Genomic DNA, 19,057 nt, shown 5'->3' with positions numbered 1-19,057 from the left:
GCAGCGACTGCTTTTTATATGCGCTCGTAATCATGATTGACAGGACTGAATGTTTAGGCTCCTCCCGAACCTACGTTTGGAACGACATTAAATAAATCATCTTGATGAAATATTTGAGAATCTATTCTAATCACAATATCATAAAACCGTTTCTTTCTGTTTTGGAAGAATCCTGTCACCGGGAATCGACCAGTGAATAATGTTGGTGAACATTAATGTTGGGATGATTGATAAATCAATGGGACACTGAAGTTAATTGGCTGCTGTCCCGGTGTGTCCGTGCTCACAGAATGAGGGAAATCATTGGGAGAGACGCGTCTTTACAGCGGCTTCGGCGCGGCATTAGAAACAGCAGATTAAAGGCGTAAGTGAATGTGCTGGGGCAAACACCTCCGAGAGGACACATGGAGCGGGAACGTGCCTCGCACACCAAAACACCTCCAGATCCGCCACAGCTAACAAGAGCAATGAAGATACTGAGACACACACACTCTCGGAGGGAAAAAACGTGCAAAAAATGTCCCTCTTGTTCAGTTTATTTAATTAAAATGAGCTGAAGTAGCATGATTTTTTAACATTTTGTCACAATTTAATTTTATTGTGTTCAGTTCACCTAATATACGTTTAAAACTGAAGTTGGTTAATTTAAACGTGTTGAAATATATGAAACATTTTTGTTGGCAGTGGATCTTTAGTTCCCAGCATGCTTTGCAAGAGCCTCCATTAGGAGAGGAAATTTAGGGATTAAGTGATATGTTATGTGTTTTTCAGTAAAGGGAATGATGTCGGTATTCATGTTAGTGTTTAATGGACATTTAGAGGAGTTTCAGCAAGTTTTATGAGTTTTGTGGTTACCATTATGGAGTAAGTGGCACTTGTGCTTAGGATGTGGGCATGATGCTAATGTCAGGATTAACTCTAATTAATAAAATAAATAAATAATAATAAAACATAGAGAATCAACACAGATGTACAACAGCTTGTCACTGCGGCACAATAACATTTGTCTGTTTTTAATTCAAATTGTGTACAGAAACTTGGTGTTTTCCTAGATAGCCGGCTAACATTAGGCAAAAACTCTAGCTAAGGGGTCGTTTACATGACACTGTTTTCAACTAAAAACGTAAAACTTTTTATGCATTTTGGCCGTTCATTTACACGACAACAGCGTTTTGGGTGCCTGAAAATGCAAACTTTTAAAGGTCCCGTTCTTCGTGATCCCATGTTTCAAACTTTAGTTAGTGTGTAATGTTGTTGTTAGAGTATAAATAAAATCTGTAAAATTTTAAAGCTCAAAGTTCAATGCCAAGCGAGATATTTTATTTAACAGAAGTCGCCTACATCGAACGGCCAGTTTGGACTACATCCCTCTACTTCCTTCTTTAATGACGTCACTAAAACAGTTTTTTGACTAACCTCCGCCCACAGGAATACACAAGAGTTGCGTTTGTAGAGTGTGTTTGTCGCCATGTCGTCGAAACGCTGTTATTTTCATCCCGCAGTCCAATCACCGGGTCTGATTCCGGCTCAAATTGATAGGGTAAAATTAAAGACATGTTTACAATAACACTGAGCGCGTGCATCTCCACGTTATGGTAAGAGGCGTGACCTTTCCGGGCAAGATGCGCTAAACTGCTATCGAATCACAACACAGGAACCGCTGGCACAATCAGAACTCGTTACGTATTTCTGAAGGAGGGACTTCATAGAACAAGGAAGTCATCAGCCCGTTTTTATGACAGTGGAAACAGCGGTGTACAGATAAGTAAATTATGTGAAAAATACTGTTGAAAAAACATGAACACATGTTATATTGCACACTATAAACACAATCAAAGCTTCAAAAAACCACGAAAAACGGGACCTTTAAAAACAGGTTTCAAAGTGTACGTTTTTAAAAAACGGTCTCCTTGTAAACAACAAAAACGTGAATCTGTGAAAACAAGACGTCATGCACATGTGTATTACATGTTCAGTCTATCGCGTTTCATCGCCATCTAATGGCCTGCCAGCAGAATACAGCGTTTTTAGTCGTTTTCACGGATTCGTGTGAATGGGGATCGTTTTGACAATGGTGTCGTCTGTGCGCGGAAAACTCAAAGGAAAAACTTCTACATTTTAACCACGTCATTGTTGTGTAAACGTACCCTAAAATAAAACATTTTCTGTCTGAAAAGTCTCTTGAGATAGCTATCCACTCTTTTATATCCTCGTGTTTGGGTTATTGCAGTCTTACGGTATCTCTGAGTCCAGGTATCTCGACTCCAACTGCTTCAAAATGCTGCAGCCAAATTTCTCAAGAACAGTCGCAAATATGATCACGCCATTCCCATTTTATGAGCTCTTCATTGGCTTCCAGTCCAATTTAGGATCGACTTTAAAATTCTACCATTTGTCTATAAATCCTTACATAACCACAAACTACCTGTCCGACTGTACTGTCCCTACAACCCTCCAGAAGCTGGTAACCTTAATTTATGGACAGGCCATTGCTGAAGGCTGAAACACAGAGCAGATGGAGGCTTTGCAGACTGTGGAATAACTTGCCCTCTCTTTCAGTTTTTAAATCTTTTTAAAGCTTTATTAGTGTTTCTTTCTCCTATGAACAACCAAAAATTCACATCACTGTGAAATATGAGGTAAACAGTTGCCAGCAAATGCTTTTATCATAGAAATTTTACTCAAATCAGGCAGTTTTTCTCACTTTTAGCAAGCAGAGAAGATTGTGGAAGCCCACAAATAGAGCCATAAAATATTTAACAGAGTACAGAAAACAACCTTTACCATTTTTATGGCTATTAGAGTCAGTCTTTCTGCTACTGGGGCTCTGAGAGAGAGAAAGAAGGACACGGAGGCAAGATTAATCAAACACAGAAGGTCAGGGACACACAATACTTGATTAAGGTCACACAAACCATCACAAAGACATTCGGCCCAATAAAGACGCCCGCTGCAGTCATTAACATGGCCGCCGCGAGGAAGCCTCATTCTCTTGATCCCTCATGCCCCATCACACCGATGTGTGTACACTTCTGTTCTCCACAAACAAACGTGGTTATGGCTGCTCAATGAAAGAAGGGAAGTGAAATGTTGCAACCCATAAGCGGGGCTTGTTGTATCAATTGATACTAACACACGCCGTTAAAGCGAAGACTGGAACGCATAGTCTCGTCCACGACACGACAAGAGCCAAAATCGCATAATCTGACTATAGTGACAGACAAAAATATTGTGTAGTCTGAACCTGGCATAAGAGTAGAGTTGTCAAATATGAGACTACAAGCTCATTTTACAAATTTGTGCTCACATATTGTTATAATGCCTGAAGGTTCACAAATCCACGAGTGCAGTTCATAAGCAGAGAGCACCGATCGCAAACTCAAGGCACAGATTATTGGGGGAAAAATTCTGCCACTGTATGTGACCCTAGGGGGACTCCGTACTTTCTCATGCTGCAGTAAATAGAATTCACAAAAGGGAATAATGTGAATTATCTCTTTAAATGCATGGAATGTGCATGTACTGTGTTAATATGAAGGAATGTTCCCTAATGATTTTGCTCTGGTGCTTTCAATTATGTGTTAAATTTTACTTTGACCATGGTCAAAACAACTATCGCAAGGATTGCCATTCTCCATCGCAACGACGGATTTCCATCAATTGGACTGCAGAGATGCCATGTATGATATGAGTTGGAAATTAACAGGTTTGGGGCAAAAAATGTCACAAAACTGCCCCCAAATTCAATTAGACAGCTTCAGTGATGTTCGTGAGAGTGCAGAACTGAAATCATCGACCACTTCACTGATGAGGAACGTCATTTGCTCCCTTTCTGTATGAAATTTATTCCTAGTTTGAATAACCATTTTGTTTTTCAGGCTGCTAATGTGAAATCTTGATTTATAATATGTAAAAATGCAATAAACTAATTCATAAATGTTTTTTTCTGTTAGTGTATGAGAACTTGAGCTTTCATGGACTCCACAAGTTTGTGCGAAACCTGACGATCCATTTTTCGACGGAGGCAAGAAAGTCTAACCGTCTCACATGGTCAAATGCCACAAATGTATCATTAGTGACCTACAAATATCTTTGTCTTAAGTAACATAAGCAAGTAATTTAACTCCTGACAAAAGACCCCAGTATCTCACACGTGTCTGAATAGATCTTAACGCCTCAAACGGTGTTCAGATTTGCCAAGACAACCAAAGTCTGACAGAAGCCAGAGATCTCAATAGAAACTCATTTAAAGTTCATTCTTTCACACCACCTATATTTTATACTTCTGTATGCTGCCTCAGTTTAGCCAAGACAAAGTTGGCGCCTCCTGAGATTTGAACGAGCAAAAACAATTTCCTCACAAATAAGGAATAATACTTGCACATACTCAGAAACACTACAAAGAAAGAAATCAGCTGCACCATCAACACACTCACCGTGAGGACGAACACACAGCCGAGACACGAGAATCAGACCCCGGTCACATGTGCATCAGTGAGTGTCAGACCGGGTTAGAGTGCAGATTCAAGCTTCTTCTGCAAGATCACAAGAAGTGCACGAAAGAATAGAGACAGGAAGAAACCTAGTGGTTGGACGGGCGACACCCTCTTCACATAAACACATCATGAGTGAGAGGAAGAGAGAGAGAGAGAGAGAGAGAGAGAGAGAGAGAGAGAGCCCTTCACAAACACACCATTAAGCGCTGATCGCTCACCCCAGCCTTACTCAAGACATCATGCCACTTGGCTGGACTTCTATGTCCGACTGAATACACAATCATTAACGTCCACCACGCTCACGGTAGCCCTATCTGCTCTGTTTGCACTGCTGAAAATGGCCTGAAAAGCAGAAACTTAAGTATGGAAAACAAGCGCGAACTCGTTGAAATGCTACTAAAAACTACAGCTATGAAGTAAAGCACAGCACAGGCCTTACGAAGAGGTTCATTTTGTGAAGTATACTTAAAAATATAGCTGAACATTACTTTATGAAGTAAGTATACTAATATCAATGGTTCAGGTTGATTGGGGCACAGTGTCCCAATCACCCTGAATTCACCCTACTAGTAGTAAACTTTTAAGTGTACTATTTCAGTACTGCTTGGGACTAAACTGGCCCACTTTTGTGTTTAAGTGCACAACTACGTTTCTCATTTGTACTGCATCTGTACAAGTGAACTAGTAGTTTACTATTTTAATACTTGTATTTTTTTTAGTTTATGAAAGTACACTCACTCTCAGTAAACTAGCAGTTTTATCCTGCAAGTAGGTTATACTTTTCTTTAAGTGAGCATATCATCACACTTCGTCCTGTGACGTGCCTTTGGCGGGACTTTGAGGTGATCGTAATGCTAAACACCTGCAGAGAATTATAAAAGGGTTTTGGTTCTCTTCGGTAACCCGTGTGGCCCTCTGTTATCCTGGTTATCATTTATTTTGCTTCATGTATTAGTTTAGTTTTGGGGATTTATGTTTGCAGGCCTGTGTGAAATGTTGAAATGTGCCTTTATTATTCTGTGCTTGTGTTAATTATGCGGCTTATTCTTTATTCACTTTGATGTTGCGAGAGGAATGTTTTCCGTAGCGGTATCCGATCCAGACATATAGATTTATAAAGAAAACAGATATTTTCAAACAATGTACACAGTTTATAAGACAGCATGTAAAAAATCATTTAATAGACTACTCAATCAAAACTACAAGTCAAGTATAATTAGAATACTTAATTATACTTTTAAGTATATCTCTATCAAAAGATTGATTAAAGTATAGTCCAAGTACAGGTGCTGGTCATATAATTAGAATATCATGAAAAAGTACATTTTTTTTATTGTAAATTAATTTTAAAAATGAAACTTTCATATATTCTAGATTCCCTACATGTAAAGTAAAACATTTCAAGAGTTTTTTTTTTTTTTTTTTTTAAATTTTGATGATTAGAGCGTACAGCTCATGAAAGTCCAAAATCCAGTATCTCAAAATATTAGAATATTTCCTAAGATCAATCAAAAAATGGATTTTCAAAACAGAAAAGTTCAAGTTCTTTAAAGTATGTTCATTTGTGCACTCAATACTTGGTCGGCAGCACATACTACAGCAAATGACTTGCTCCTAGCACAAATTACAGCATCAGTGAAGTGTGGCATGGAAGTGATCAGCCTGTGGCACTGCTGAGGCACTATTGAGCCTTCAGATCATCTGTATATTGTTGGATCGACTGTTTCTCTTGAAAATATCCCATAGATTCAGGGGTCAGGCATGTTGGCTGGCCAATAAAGCACAGTAATATCATGGTCAGCAAACCACTTGGAAGTGGTTTTTGCACTGTGGGCAGGTGCTAAAGTCCTGCTGGAAAAGGAAATCAGCATCTCCATAAAGCTTGTCAGCAGATGGAAGCATAAAGTGCTCCAAAATCTCCTGGAAGATGGCTGCATTGACTTTGCACTTGATAAAACACAATGGACCAACACCAGCAGACGTCACGGCCCCCCAAATCATTACTGACTTCAGAAACTTCACACTAGACTTCAAGCAGCTTGGATTCTGTGCCTCTTCCTTCAGACTCTGGGACCATGATTTCAACATGAAATGCAAAATTTACTTTTATCTGAAAAGAGGACTTTCGACCACTGTTCACTGTCCAGTTCTTTTTCTCCTTAGCCCAGATAAGATGTTTCTGACGTTGTTTCTGTTTCAGAAGTGGCTTGGTAGTCCTTTCCTGAAGATGTCTGAGTGTGGTGGCTCTTGATGCGCTGACTCCGGCTTCATTTGACTCATTGTGAAGCTCTCCCAAGTGTTTGAATCGGCTTTACTTGACAGTATTCTCAAGCTTGTGGTCATCCCTGTTGCTTGTGCACCTTTGCCTACCCAATTTCTTCCTTCTAGTCAACTTTGCATTTAATATGCTTTGATACATCACTCTGTAAACAGCCACCCCATTCAGTAATGACCATCTGTGACTTACGCTCTTTGTGGAGGGTGTCAATGATTGTCTCCTGGACCATTGCCAAGTCAGCAGTCTTCCCCATTAGTGTGGTTTCAAAGAACAAGAGATACCCGGAATTTATACAGTAGGGATGGCCATTTAATGAAACTCAAATGTAAATATTCTAATATTTCGAGATACTGGATTTTGGATTTTCATTAGCTGTACGCTCTAATCAACAAATAAAAAAAAAAAAATAAAAAAACTTTTCAAATGTTTTACTTTACATGTAGGGAATCTAGTATAAATGAAAGTTTCATTTTTTAAAATAATTTACAATAAAAAATTAACTTTTTCACGATATTCTAATTATATGACCAGCACCTGTATTTCTGAGAAGTACATAAAAAGTAGACTGAAAGTATACTTTCTTAATTTTAGTTTAAAGCACACATTGGTAACGTTTTTGATTCCTCAGTTCCACTGGACTTATTATGAAGATGGAATTTGAGTAGAATTGGTCACCACAGCCTGCAGGATGTTGATTTATATCTGATGGTGATCTGTCATGCTGCACCAAGATCCACTGACATTAATTTGTGTTTTATGACGTGATTGTTAGGTGTGTATTTACAGGATCTGTCATGTTCCTCTCCACAGTTTAAACATTGGGTTTAAAATGCATCTGAAAACTGTCCATGATAGAAATCTCCCTAAATTCAGTGCAACAACATGCAGCAATGAGCCACAATATAGAACTCAGACCTTCTTTTGTTCACGGACGTGACGTAAACACACAAAAGTGAACAACACAAACCATGTACTTTCCACCAAATCAGATCCAACATCTAAAAATGTAGACTTCTGTCAGGACCACTATCATCAAGTATAATTGATAATTGCATAGAGTTTGCATTGGCAGAATGGTTGTGTTCTGGGCAGGGAGAGCAGCTATAACACCCCAGGGTAAACAGAACACAAACAACATATGCAGATATCATTAATGTCAATGATTTCACATACACATATTTCAATTTGATTCAGGGGAATCATGAGGCCAATCCTGACTGAAGAGAGGAGGAGCTCCTGAGGATGCAATAGCTGCTGATAATACTGAGGAGTTCATATACTGATGCTGTGATAGGCGTCGTATTCCTATAGGTTGACGCGAGTCAGCTGACGCAAGCTTGACTGACGTGACCTGCCAGAACTGACGCTAAAGCTGGATTTACTGTGTAAGGGAAGCACAAAGACATCAAAACAGACTCAATTTGCCATTCATCATTGTTTTGAAATAATTTTATAAAAATATATATTTGCATAAAAATTTTACCTACTGAAGTCAAGTCAGTTGGAACAACCCTGGTGTCTAAGCTGTAGTGTACATTTGTGTTTTATTGTCATTTTATATTCTTGAAAGAGAAATATATATTGTTCATATCTTTTTTTAAGTCTTCATGGCGCCCCCAGTCTTCACACACGTGAAATAAGAAACAAGGGTTTCTGGTCTTTCGTTCTGGGTGCTCGTTTTTGTTTCTTCCGTGGAACACAAAAGCAAATCTTCTCCATGCATGAATGTGTCCAAAAATGACAAAGAGCACCACAAGCAGCTCTTCAATCTAATGTCATGTGCACATTCAGGACACACTGAGACACATTTAACATCACTGACATCAAATATCATTGACTGAGTGCGTCTTATTACTGGCCTGACACGTCTGACAACAGATCTGAATGTGTAATAAAGTAATAAAAGGGAAGATTTTGAATCAGTTGGGACTTGAATATTGGATTTGTTGCTCACACGACACCTGCCGAATGGCTTCAAATATATCACACCAGTCATATGGAGCACATTTACAGCCCTTTCTTTGTCCTGAGAAGAGCAGTATGAACACACGCTAAATTCCTCATTTTGTGTTTCACAGAATACATCAAAACAAGTCTGAAACGACATGAGCGTACATAAATGATGACAGATTATGTGGGTGAAACTAATGAATTGCAGAAAGTAAAGTTGAGATATTTTAAACTCAGCTTTTGTGACACAACTTTTCTCAAATACCACAACAGCAGGAAGTGTTTAAGAACAACAAGTTGAGAAATCTCCTCTTCTTATCTTCCTGCACACCGACACTCACGTCTGTCTCGCCTCCACGAGCATTGTGGGAAATGTACATGTCAGCGACTGGCCAGTCATATAAACTTCATAAAGCAATCTATCATCATGTAAGTCTCCTCACTCTCTCTGTATGCTTTGCTGTATGTGAAAACCAGAGCAAGAAACTTTATTTAACAATTTTCCACTTGCTTATCTCTGCAAACACCATTTATAACCAATAAAACACACACACATAAAATATGAGCATGTTAAACATGTCATATATGATGTTCGTCACTCATCATAAAATATTGCCTCCTAAAAAGGAAATAAATCCAAAAAAATATATGTAGGCTATACTGTCCATACACATGAAGCTCATATGAACATAAAATATGCGTTAGAAAACCTTAAAGCAATTAAAAACAAACCAAACATGTTAAATTCTCTAATTATCGAGAAAAAGGCAAATGTACTGAAACCCCGTCATATTCAGCTAAACTGCAACATAAATCTACATTAGAAAAACTTTATGCAATTAAAAAATTAATATTTTAAGTCTAAAAAAATTGAAAACAATTATATATACTGTATATATATACACTAATAAAATATATAATATGAATATAAAAAATAAAAATACAATGTAAATCCATTGTGATATTCAGTGAAACTGCACATAAATGTCAATGTCAGCTACACATTTAATAGATACAAGGTAAATAAAAGGTAAACAGTACAGCTTTAGAAACATGTATTCCTGTCATCCCGGCCACACACACACACACACACACACACACACACACACACACAGTGTCACATTAGGTGTAAAGCTCTGGTCATTAGCAGTAAAGCAGGTGTACCTTGAATACAGGCATCTGGCCGCTCTGAGCGTCTCTCTCACATGAGCTGATCCTCAATCCTGTCCGGTTCACGTCTCCTTCTGTACTTCTAGTAATGCAAGTTCCCTTTTTTGCGTCTGTTTTGTTCTACCTGTTTCTTGCGCTCTCTCGGTGTGGATTTGCCTCACTCTCAATTTGCTGCAGACTCAGTGTGTGTGTGTGAGTGTGTGTGTGTGTGTCTGAGGCGCGACTGTGCTGCTGAACAAAATGACTGGAGAGAGAGAGAGAGAAAGAGAGAAAGAAACAGAGGAGGACTGCACATGTCCTGTCTCTCTCTCTTTCTCTCTCTCTCCGGAGACAGGCCGCTGTCCCGCTCTGCTTGCTGTTATTTTTAGAAGCGGCCGAGTCGTGAATCAAAAGCTCGCAAAAGAAACAGGCACATGTCATACGCCAGCAGATCTCTGTCACACACACACACGGTCCGCACAGGCATCTGTTTGCAAATTTCATCAGCCCTGGTGCATAAAAAACTGTTTTCTGTGAGGTAATTACTGAAGGAGGCTGTACATTGTGTTCTCATAAACTGAGCTTCTATGCATCACTCTGAGAACTCAAGACATATTTGCTATTGCAATTCAGCTTGAGCAATAATGACCAGAGATGAAGCCACCTGATCTACAGATGTGTGACAGATCCCAGATCAAGGTCATGTGAAACCTTCGGTCCGTCACTCCAACAGTCAGTTAAATCAGACACGTCACATTCATCACATACAGTTAAAACAGACTGAAAAGGCATTTGCAATTTGGGGAGACTTGATCAAATTACAAACTTATAAACTCTATATGCGTACAGTATATTAATCAAATGTCTGCAGTACATCATTCTCATTAAAGTCTCATAGACCCTCTGCTGAAATAAATTCATTCATCAGAAAGCAATAAATGAGACTGTCTCAGGACCCATTTCATTACCATAAAACACATCTGCCATGCGGGACTGACATCGCATTAAAGTTATAAATAGTTATAGATTGTCCTTTCTTTAAAGACAACCAAACAAGATCCATCAAATGCTGAATATTCCTCTTTAAATCTTGCAAGAATTTTTTTTTTTTTTTTTTTTTTTTCCTATTAGAGCAGAACACATTTTACACAGAGAAAACTAGCTTGGTCTATAATTCATGAAGGTCTTTATCTTAAAGGGGTCATGAATTGAGAAATCAACTTTTAAGAGGTCATCGTACTCTAAGAATATCTTGTAAGTTTCAGAACTGAAAACTTCCTTGTTAGTCCAACAAAAGCTTTTATTGACACCAGATCCAGCGAACGACTGATCCTGGAATGTGTCTATAGATGGTGAAACTCCGCCTCCTCAGAAGAAATCAACGCCTACTTCATCATTGCAGCATTAGCCCCGCCCACTGGTGTGTTAGTGAGATGAGGAGGAGAGAAGAGCGATACAGGACTAAAATAACATTACCTTTCAAAGGATCCTAATGCAGGAATATGATTATTTATTTTCAACAATGTGAATGTCTCTCTTCATTTCACTGTGGATTCTTTGGTAAATCAATTGCATTTCAGTGCAAACAGACTTTTACGATACGGACTCGACAGTAATGCAACAACATGTCAGTAACTGTGTTCATTCTAATGCCTGATCTGATATTAATGATTCATGTACAGTCAGATGATCTTTGTCTGTGTGTCAGTAAATCAAACCAGCGACTAAACGCTCAACTTCACCTTGTTTCTCTTAGTAGGATGAAAATAATCTGTTATTTAAACTGATTAAATTATATATAGAAAGAGATCAAAGAACGCTCCCTTTACAATCGCTGGAGCTGTCAATCAAACAGAGTGAGTTTATCAGTGACTGAGTTCTGGACTCGAGCCAAAACTCCCGTTTTATTCAACAAATCTCTTATTTATATGGTGTTTGCACTGTTAGTTATGATGAAAGCATTCGTTAGTGTGCAGAAATTGAGTTTCAATGACGAGATCACTGCTTTCATGAGCTCAACAACATGTCTGTGATCGACTACAATGTTCATCACTGCAACCTTTCATGCCACGATCTAAATATAATGCCATAGATCTAAATAATCAACACTTTTCATGATTAGTTAATCTTGAGAGCTGTAATAGTAAAAATGTGCTAAAAGTTTGAGAGAGTAATGCTTAGCTATTTCATATGCAAAGATGTCAGCCAATCACAGCAGTGGGCGTTTACACTGAAGTCTCACAGAGACACGCCCCTTAAAACAGAGCGTTCAAATCAGAGGCTAAAATCAGGGTAAGAATAATGCCTTTTATTTCTAAATTATGACATTTTTTGATGTAAAAAGCATACTAACATTATTAGTGCACCCCATGAAACATTAAAAAACAATAAAACAACACAGTTCATGACCTATGAAAAATAGCCTAGAAAATACTGTAGGCTACAACATGTTACTACAATAATATGTGGTCAGTTTGTGTAAAGGTGGCCATGAGTAGTTTTAACAGTATGTCTATAGACAGGCTTTAAAACCCAAAGGGCTTTAGAAGTCAAAAAACTATAAAATGACCATTAAATCCCATATTATTATTTAGTACACCCTAGTGAAAAATTAGTATACTTAAGCACAATTTATTTGTATGTACTTTAGTATAACTAAATGTATTTGTGGCAAGCTATAAATTGGTATACTTAAAGTCTGCTAAATTGGAACAACTAATTTTGTACTAAATGCATTTTAGTGCTAAAGTTGTATTAAATATACTTGTTGTGCTAAAGTAGAACTATTCCAAGTATACTTAAGTACACTGTAAATATACTCTTGTGTTTAAGTTTTGAAATGCAGAATTCACTCAGCATGAACTTTAAATGTATTTTGGTGACATTAGAATTGCAATTCAATTACATTGTAAGAGTGTTGAACATACATTAATATTATACTGATAACAAACTTTTAGTGATTTTAAAACACATTGCAATGGTATTCCAAGTGAATGTGTAGTGTGTTAATGGCATCATTATAGTGTGCTTCAAATAGACTACAATAAAGTAATCTTTATAAATAAAGTTACAGTTTTAGAATATGCCTTTTACAGACAGCTCCAGTATACCAGTAACTTACTGATCCAGTGAACATCAGTGAGACAATGGGAACAGATTTACATGTATATTGAATACAGGCTGGAATCGAACCCGGGTCACGCGGGCCGCTGTCGCACAAGAGCACTCGGCTTACCTGTTGCGCCACCACACAGATATAAAAACTGGGGTTACTTTGTGTTCTCTCTATACTGTTACAAGTACAGCTATAATCGCGCAGACATTACTAATGACAACTATTAATGACAACACAAATTATATGGATTAAAAGACTGTGAATCGCCGACAAAATTATTAATATAGACACAGTAAGTGGTGCATGAAAATAAACGTGAAACGGCCTGTTGCTAAACAACACCAACATGCATTAAACTTTAAGCTGTTGAAGAAATAAAACCATTAGATGCAACGTTAAATATCAAGAATGTTTTGCTTCCCTTTAACCTGACATGATCTGTCATTAACACAACATGAAGCAATTAGCAGAAACAAACTCGATGTTTCAGTTCATACCTCATGTTTTCTATGGTTTGCACAAAAAGAAAGTCTCATCTAAAAAATTATATAGCATCATTTAAAAATAATTCAATTATTCTCGGATTTGAAATACATGGTGAGACTTGTGTCTTTAGCTACAATGACTTTCTAGACTCTAAAGTTTCCTTCTGACAAAATCTGCAACACAGATTCCCAATAGTGTGCACTCCAGCGAGTTCGGTTGTTCAGCAAAAGTACAGCAAAACCGATTGTCAGTGAGTGTGATGGCATTGGCTTTATGGCGCGTTCAAAACATATCAATCATTCTGGATCAACCAATAGTAGGACGTTGGGGCAGTTACAGGGTTTTCAAGTCATGTCAGAAATAATGTATTTAAAATGCTCATGAACTCATGAGTTTAGGTAACTCTGGATTTCCTTAAGAGTTTCTGAGTTAAGTACCTGATGCTGAGAAAACATGTCAGAGGCAATGAATGCAGAGTCTGCCCTAGTGAACAAACCCTACCAAAATATATTTATTCATTTCACACTGACTAAAAACCCATTAATATACAGTAGTCAGCATTTGAAGTGGATCAAAAAGTTCATCAAAGTTGTCATCAGAAGAAGGTTTTAGGACAACTTTGATGAAGGGTTTTGATCCGCTTCAGATGTTGACTATTTACAGACATACTGACATTAATATTTTAATTAAACTTCATTTGCAGTTCTTCGTTATTGCACAATGCATATTTCTAAATATTAAGCCTATAAATGTGTTTAATATCACTATTAGTAAGGATTGTATGATCACTGTATAATTTGAATGCAAGATATATATACTTGTACTAAAGTATACTTGCAATAGTTCCACTTTAGCACAATCAAATATACTTAAGTATATCTTTAGTTGGACCTCAACACAAAAATACTTATTCCAGTTTAGCAGACTTTAAAGGTGCCATCGAATGTTTTTTTACAAGATGTAATATAAGTCTAAGGCGTCCCCTGAATGTGTCTGAAGTTTCAGCTCAAAATACCCCATAGATTTTTTTTAATTAATTTTTTTAACTGCCTATTTTGGGGCATCATTAAATATGAGCCGATTTATGCTGCGGCCCCTTTAATTCTCGTGCTCCACGCCCCCGGAGCTCGCGCTTGCCTTGAACAGTGCCTTAACAAAGTTCACACAGCTAATATAACCCTCAAATGGATCTTTACAAAGTGTTCGTCATGCATGCGTCGGATTATGTGAGTATTGTATACTGTTATATTGTTTACATTTGATTCTGAATGAATTTGAGGCTGTGCTCCGTGGCTAACGGCTAATGCTACACTGTTGGAGAGATTTATAAAGAATGAAGTTGTGTTTATGAATTATACAGACTGCAAGTGTTTAATAATGAAAATAACGACAGTCTTGTCTCCGTGAATACAGTAAGAAACGATGGTCACTTTAACCACATTTAACAGTACATTAGCAACATGCTAACGAAACATTTAGAAAGACAATTTACAAATATCACTAAAAATATCATGATATCATGGATCATATCAGTTATTATTGCTCCATCTGACATTTTTCGCTGTTGTTCTTGCTTGCTTACCTAGTCTGATGATTCAGCTGTGCACAGATCCAGACGCTAATACTGGCTGCCCTTGTCTAATGCCTTGAACATGGGCTGGCATATGCAAATATTGGGGGCGTACATATTAATGATCCCGACTGTTACGTAACAGTCGGTGTTATGTTGAGATTCGCCTGTTCTTCGGAGGTCTTTTAAACAAATGAGATTTATATAAGAAGGAGGAAACAATGGAGTTTGAGACTCACTGTATGTCATTTCCATGTACTGAACTCTTGTTATTTAACTATGCCAAGATAAATTCAATTTTTCATTCGAGGGCACCTTTAAGTATACCAATTTAGTATACTAAAATTACAATTGCAGGGTATTTATATTAAGTACATGCAAATGTAAATGCAATTGTATTACACTTAGCATAAAATAAATGTATTTCAAATAGATTTTAGTATATTTATTTTTCACTAGGGTTAACTATGAATTAACTATAAACCAATAATAAAATAATAGTTTGCAAACGATTTGTAAGTACTTTATTACTGTATACTTATTAAAAAGTGTTACCAATATTGGTTCAGTACTGATACTAATACTTCTAATTAGGGTTTTGTGACCCAAAGGTCGCAGGTTCGATTCTCAATACCAGCAGGAAACGACCTTGAGCAAGACACCGAGCCCCTAATCACTCCACGGGCGCCGCAATGAATGGCCCGCCTCTGGGTGTGTGTGTCACGGTTTGCAGTGTGTGTGTGTGTTCATTACTCACTCCTAATGCGTGTGCATTAACTTGGATGGGTTAAATGCAGAGGACAAATTCTGAGAATGGGTTACCATACTTAACCTTCACGTCACTCACTTCATAATAAATGTTTGTTTTTTGTTTTTCTGATGATAACATGAACATCATTTATATCTGCCGTCACGAGCTGCTTTCACCCATCTTATCACACACGCTCTAATGATAGACAGTAGGAGTGTGTGTGTGTGTGTGTGTGTCCAGTGTGAGGTAAAGATAGTCCCTGAGTGTCCAGTGTGACGCAGGTCCGTCGAGCGGTCAGGGCTTATTTTTAGCCTCTTCCAGGAGTGTCACAGGGCAGCGACTGCAGAAAACAATGTTTCTATAATCCCTGGACATAAAACTCCTCGTGTCAAACGTGGGACATCACACGTCGAGAAGACCGCAGCGTGTTTATGAATTGCTCATGACCTCATGCAGCTGTTCAGCCAGAGACTATCGTGCTTCATTAAACACAAAAACACACATTAAACATTAAAGAGGCCATTTTCTGCCCCTTTACAAAGTCTTGATGTTGTTTTTGGGCTCTACTAGAACAGGTTTTCATGCTTGAATGTCTTCTGGACAGAAGTCAGCATGCATTTCCATTATTTTGCAGTGTTTTCTCTAGAGCTGTCTGCAGAGACTGTGGCGTTATCTGAATTCATCAGAGAGGTCAGAGAGGCACGTTTGGAAAGGACAGGGAACCGTTGTGTTAAATTAAGTTCAGAACATCACCATCCATCATGTGATATACTTGCCTTGGAAGAGGCAGCCAAATTACAAATACTCACCATATAAAAAGGTCGACTGACAGTTCGGTGATACTGTAGAAGCTTTTCTAAACACATCCAGCAAGTCTGCATATGCAGTACTAAGTATAAAGTAAATGGCATTTTCGGGAACAATTTGGCAAGTATACATTGTTATACAAGCACCTCTAACGGCAATCTGAAACATGTCTTGAATTGTTTTTCTATGTAATTAACTGACCGCTAAAATTACAACGAAATAACTATGAAAAGAGACATTTACATCCCTTTAGTTCAAGTAAGTGTGTTGAGCACAGAAAAATATATATACTCTTCTTACTCTCGTTTCATGCATGCTTTTCCCTACTCCATTACTTCTCTTTACCTGTTGCATGTCTGAAACAGAAATGAAATGATTCATTCTAATAATATTAGAAAGTTTAGAGTTGCAAAAGTGCAACATTTATTACCTACTGAATTCCAGCGGTACACACACAGTGTCAGTTGAACGGAATTTAAGTGCAGCATTTCTTTCTTATCGTTTTTGTCTGCAATGGCGAGGGAAATAAAGAATGAAATGAACAGGGGTCTGGGTTTGTACTGTAGGTTGCACACAGACAGCAGCGGCATCATTACACAGCACAATGAAACGAAACGTTTATGAAAGGAAATGACAGTTAGATGACATTTCCCATGAGTCGCCACATGGCCGCCGATCCAGCTGCTCTCGTGTCGGTGTCAGAGCGCGTCTGTGTGTCACGCTGCTCTCTCTGCCTGTATGATTCATGAGGCCTCATCATTTCCTCTTATATCACGAGAGAGCATCACAGCGTCAAACACACACACACACGTATACCTGACAGAAACATGTACAAACTATAGTACAGGCTTCCACACCTACTGAACAATCAATGTTCCGAGGCTATTTGAATTTCACATGACTTTTGATATTATGTTTTTATTTGTTTCAGTGAAACAGTAGTTTAATGTTTACAGGTTTTCCAGGAACCCAGAATGTAGTATATATTTTCCATGAATAAAAAAAAATGCAACTTATATTCTGGAAAATATGGTATTTTTCTGAATACTTCACTTATTAGCCTACAGACGTGGGGATTGTTCGATGGGTTTCTAGACTCAAATAAATGTCAAATTTATGTCAAAAGGGTTCTATATAAGGAGAAATGTCTTAAATTATTGCATGATACTTTTAAGTTTAATGGGTTATACCCATTTTTTTAGTGATAGTGTTTAATTCATAACATTTAATTAAAATTAAAAATGAATTAAAACAAAAAATGAATTAATTATTTAAATGGGTCATGACATGAGAAATCAAAATTGCCTATCAAAATCTAATGATCGTCCTCATTAGAAAAACAAAGCATTTATTTGATCAAGTTTCAAAAATGGCTTGTTTTGATATTGGGTGACCTGTGACATCACACGGGCATGTGCCAATGACTGCCTCCAGAGCATCGACCAATAGTTATGCATCATCGCACCATATATATATATATAATTTTTTTTTTTTTTTTGTGCAAAAAACTTTATTAACATTATAAATGAACCTTAATGAACATATTAAAGAATGTTTTCCTGTGAAAAAAATAAATAAAAAATTCTTAATGCCTTAAAATAGCTTGAATGTAACTCTACACCCTTGCCTCATTTAATATACACGGATCTATGAATATGATAATTAGCTCCGCCTCCACTCACTCGCATGAGCTCAGACTAGATCCACTCGGTCAACTTACTGAGGTAAATGATATTGTTTTTTACAATGTCGGACACATAACGGTAATCACTATGATTAGCTGTTTCCTTGAATACGTCATCAAACAGCTAATAATGTGTTGCTAATGTTACACAAACCATGTTTCCGTTAGCGAATCAGACAGCTGCTTTCTAACAATCAGTATCCTTAGAAACGCTTTGATCAACTCAGAACGTCAGTGGAGAAAGGCTTATAGTTCATCATAACATCGTAATATTCATCATACTCCCGCTATATTGCTAAATCTACATGATTTTTCATATCAACAGAAAAAATATACCGGGATAACCTTCTTTTGAGACTCCCTTGTGCGGTCAGGTAATGATATGCTAAAGCCCGCCCACACGTTGACGTGATTGGTTACGAGGTAGTTTGTGACGTCAGAAACACCAGCGATTTCAAACCGTGTTTTTGAGACTGTCTTTAGATCACTGCCGTTTTAAAGGGAAAACACTCAGCAATATGAATTTGCACATGGTTTGTCTTAAAGCGTGTTAAAAACACCATATAAACAACATTAAAAACTTGATTTTCACCACAGGGGGATTTTAAAATAAAATTAAAAAAAATGCATGTCTTGACCCCTTTAAAACTAAATCCATAAAATGACCCCATGATGGGAGCCCTTTTAACGGTTCTATATATGAAGCGCATGAAGTTTCTACTTTTCTTCTAAGAGTGTAAAGTAGGCAATCATCATTTCCAGCCATCTTTA

General features: G+C 37.6%; 1 protein-coding gene across 2 annotated transcripts in view; it reads right to left on the bottom strand.

Moving 5' to 3' along the window:
• rgs3a (regulator of G protein signaling 3a) overlaps nt 1-19,057 on the bottom strand; it is a 117,192-nt gene that overhangs the window by 57,408 nt on the left and 40,727 nt on the right. The window contains exon 1 of one of the 2 annotated variants that reach the window (XM_048189485.1): nt 9,889-10,082. The exons of the other annotated variant lie outside the window; for it this stretch is intronic. Within the exon in view, the coding sequence (XP_048045442.1) occupies nt 9,889-9,903 (15 nt within the window). The 5' untranslated portion in view covers nt 9,904-10,082. Of the gene's footprint in view, nt 1-9,888; nt 10,083-19,057 lie in introns of those variants that run through there. 2 annotated transcript variants of the gene reach the window in all.

Source organism: Megalobrama amblycephala, linkage group LG4, assembly GCF_018812025.1.
Source record: "Megalobrama amblycephala isolate DHTTF-2021 linkage group LG4, ASM1881202v1, whole genome shotgun sequence".
Taxonomy (NCBI): Eukaryota; Metazoa; Chordata; class Actinopteri; order Cypriniformes; family Xenocyprididae; genus Megalobrama; species Megalobrama amblycephala.
This window is presented reverse-complemented; position numbering and strand designations above follow the sequence as displayed.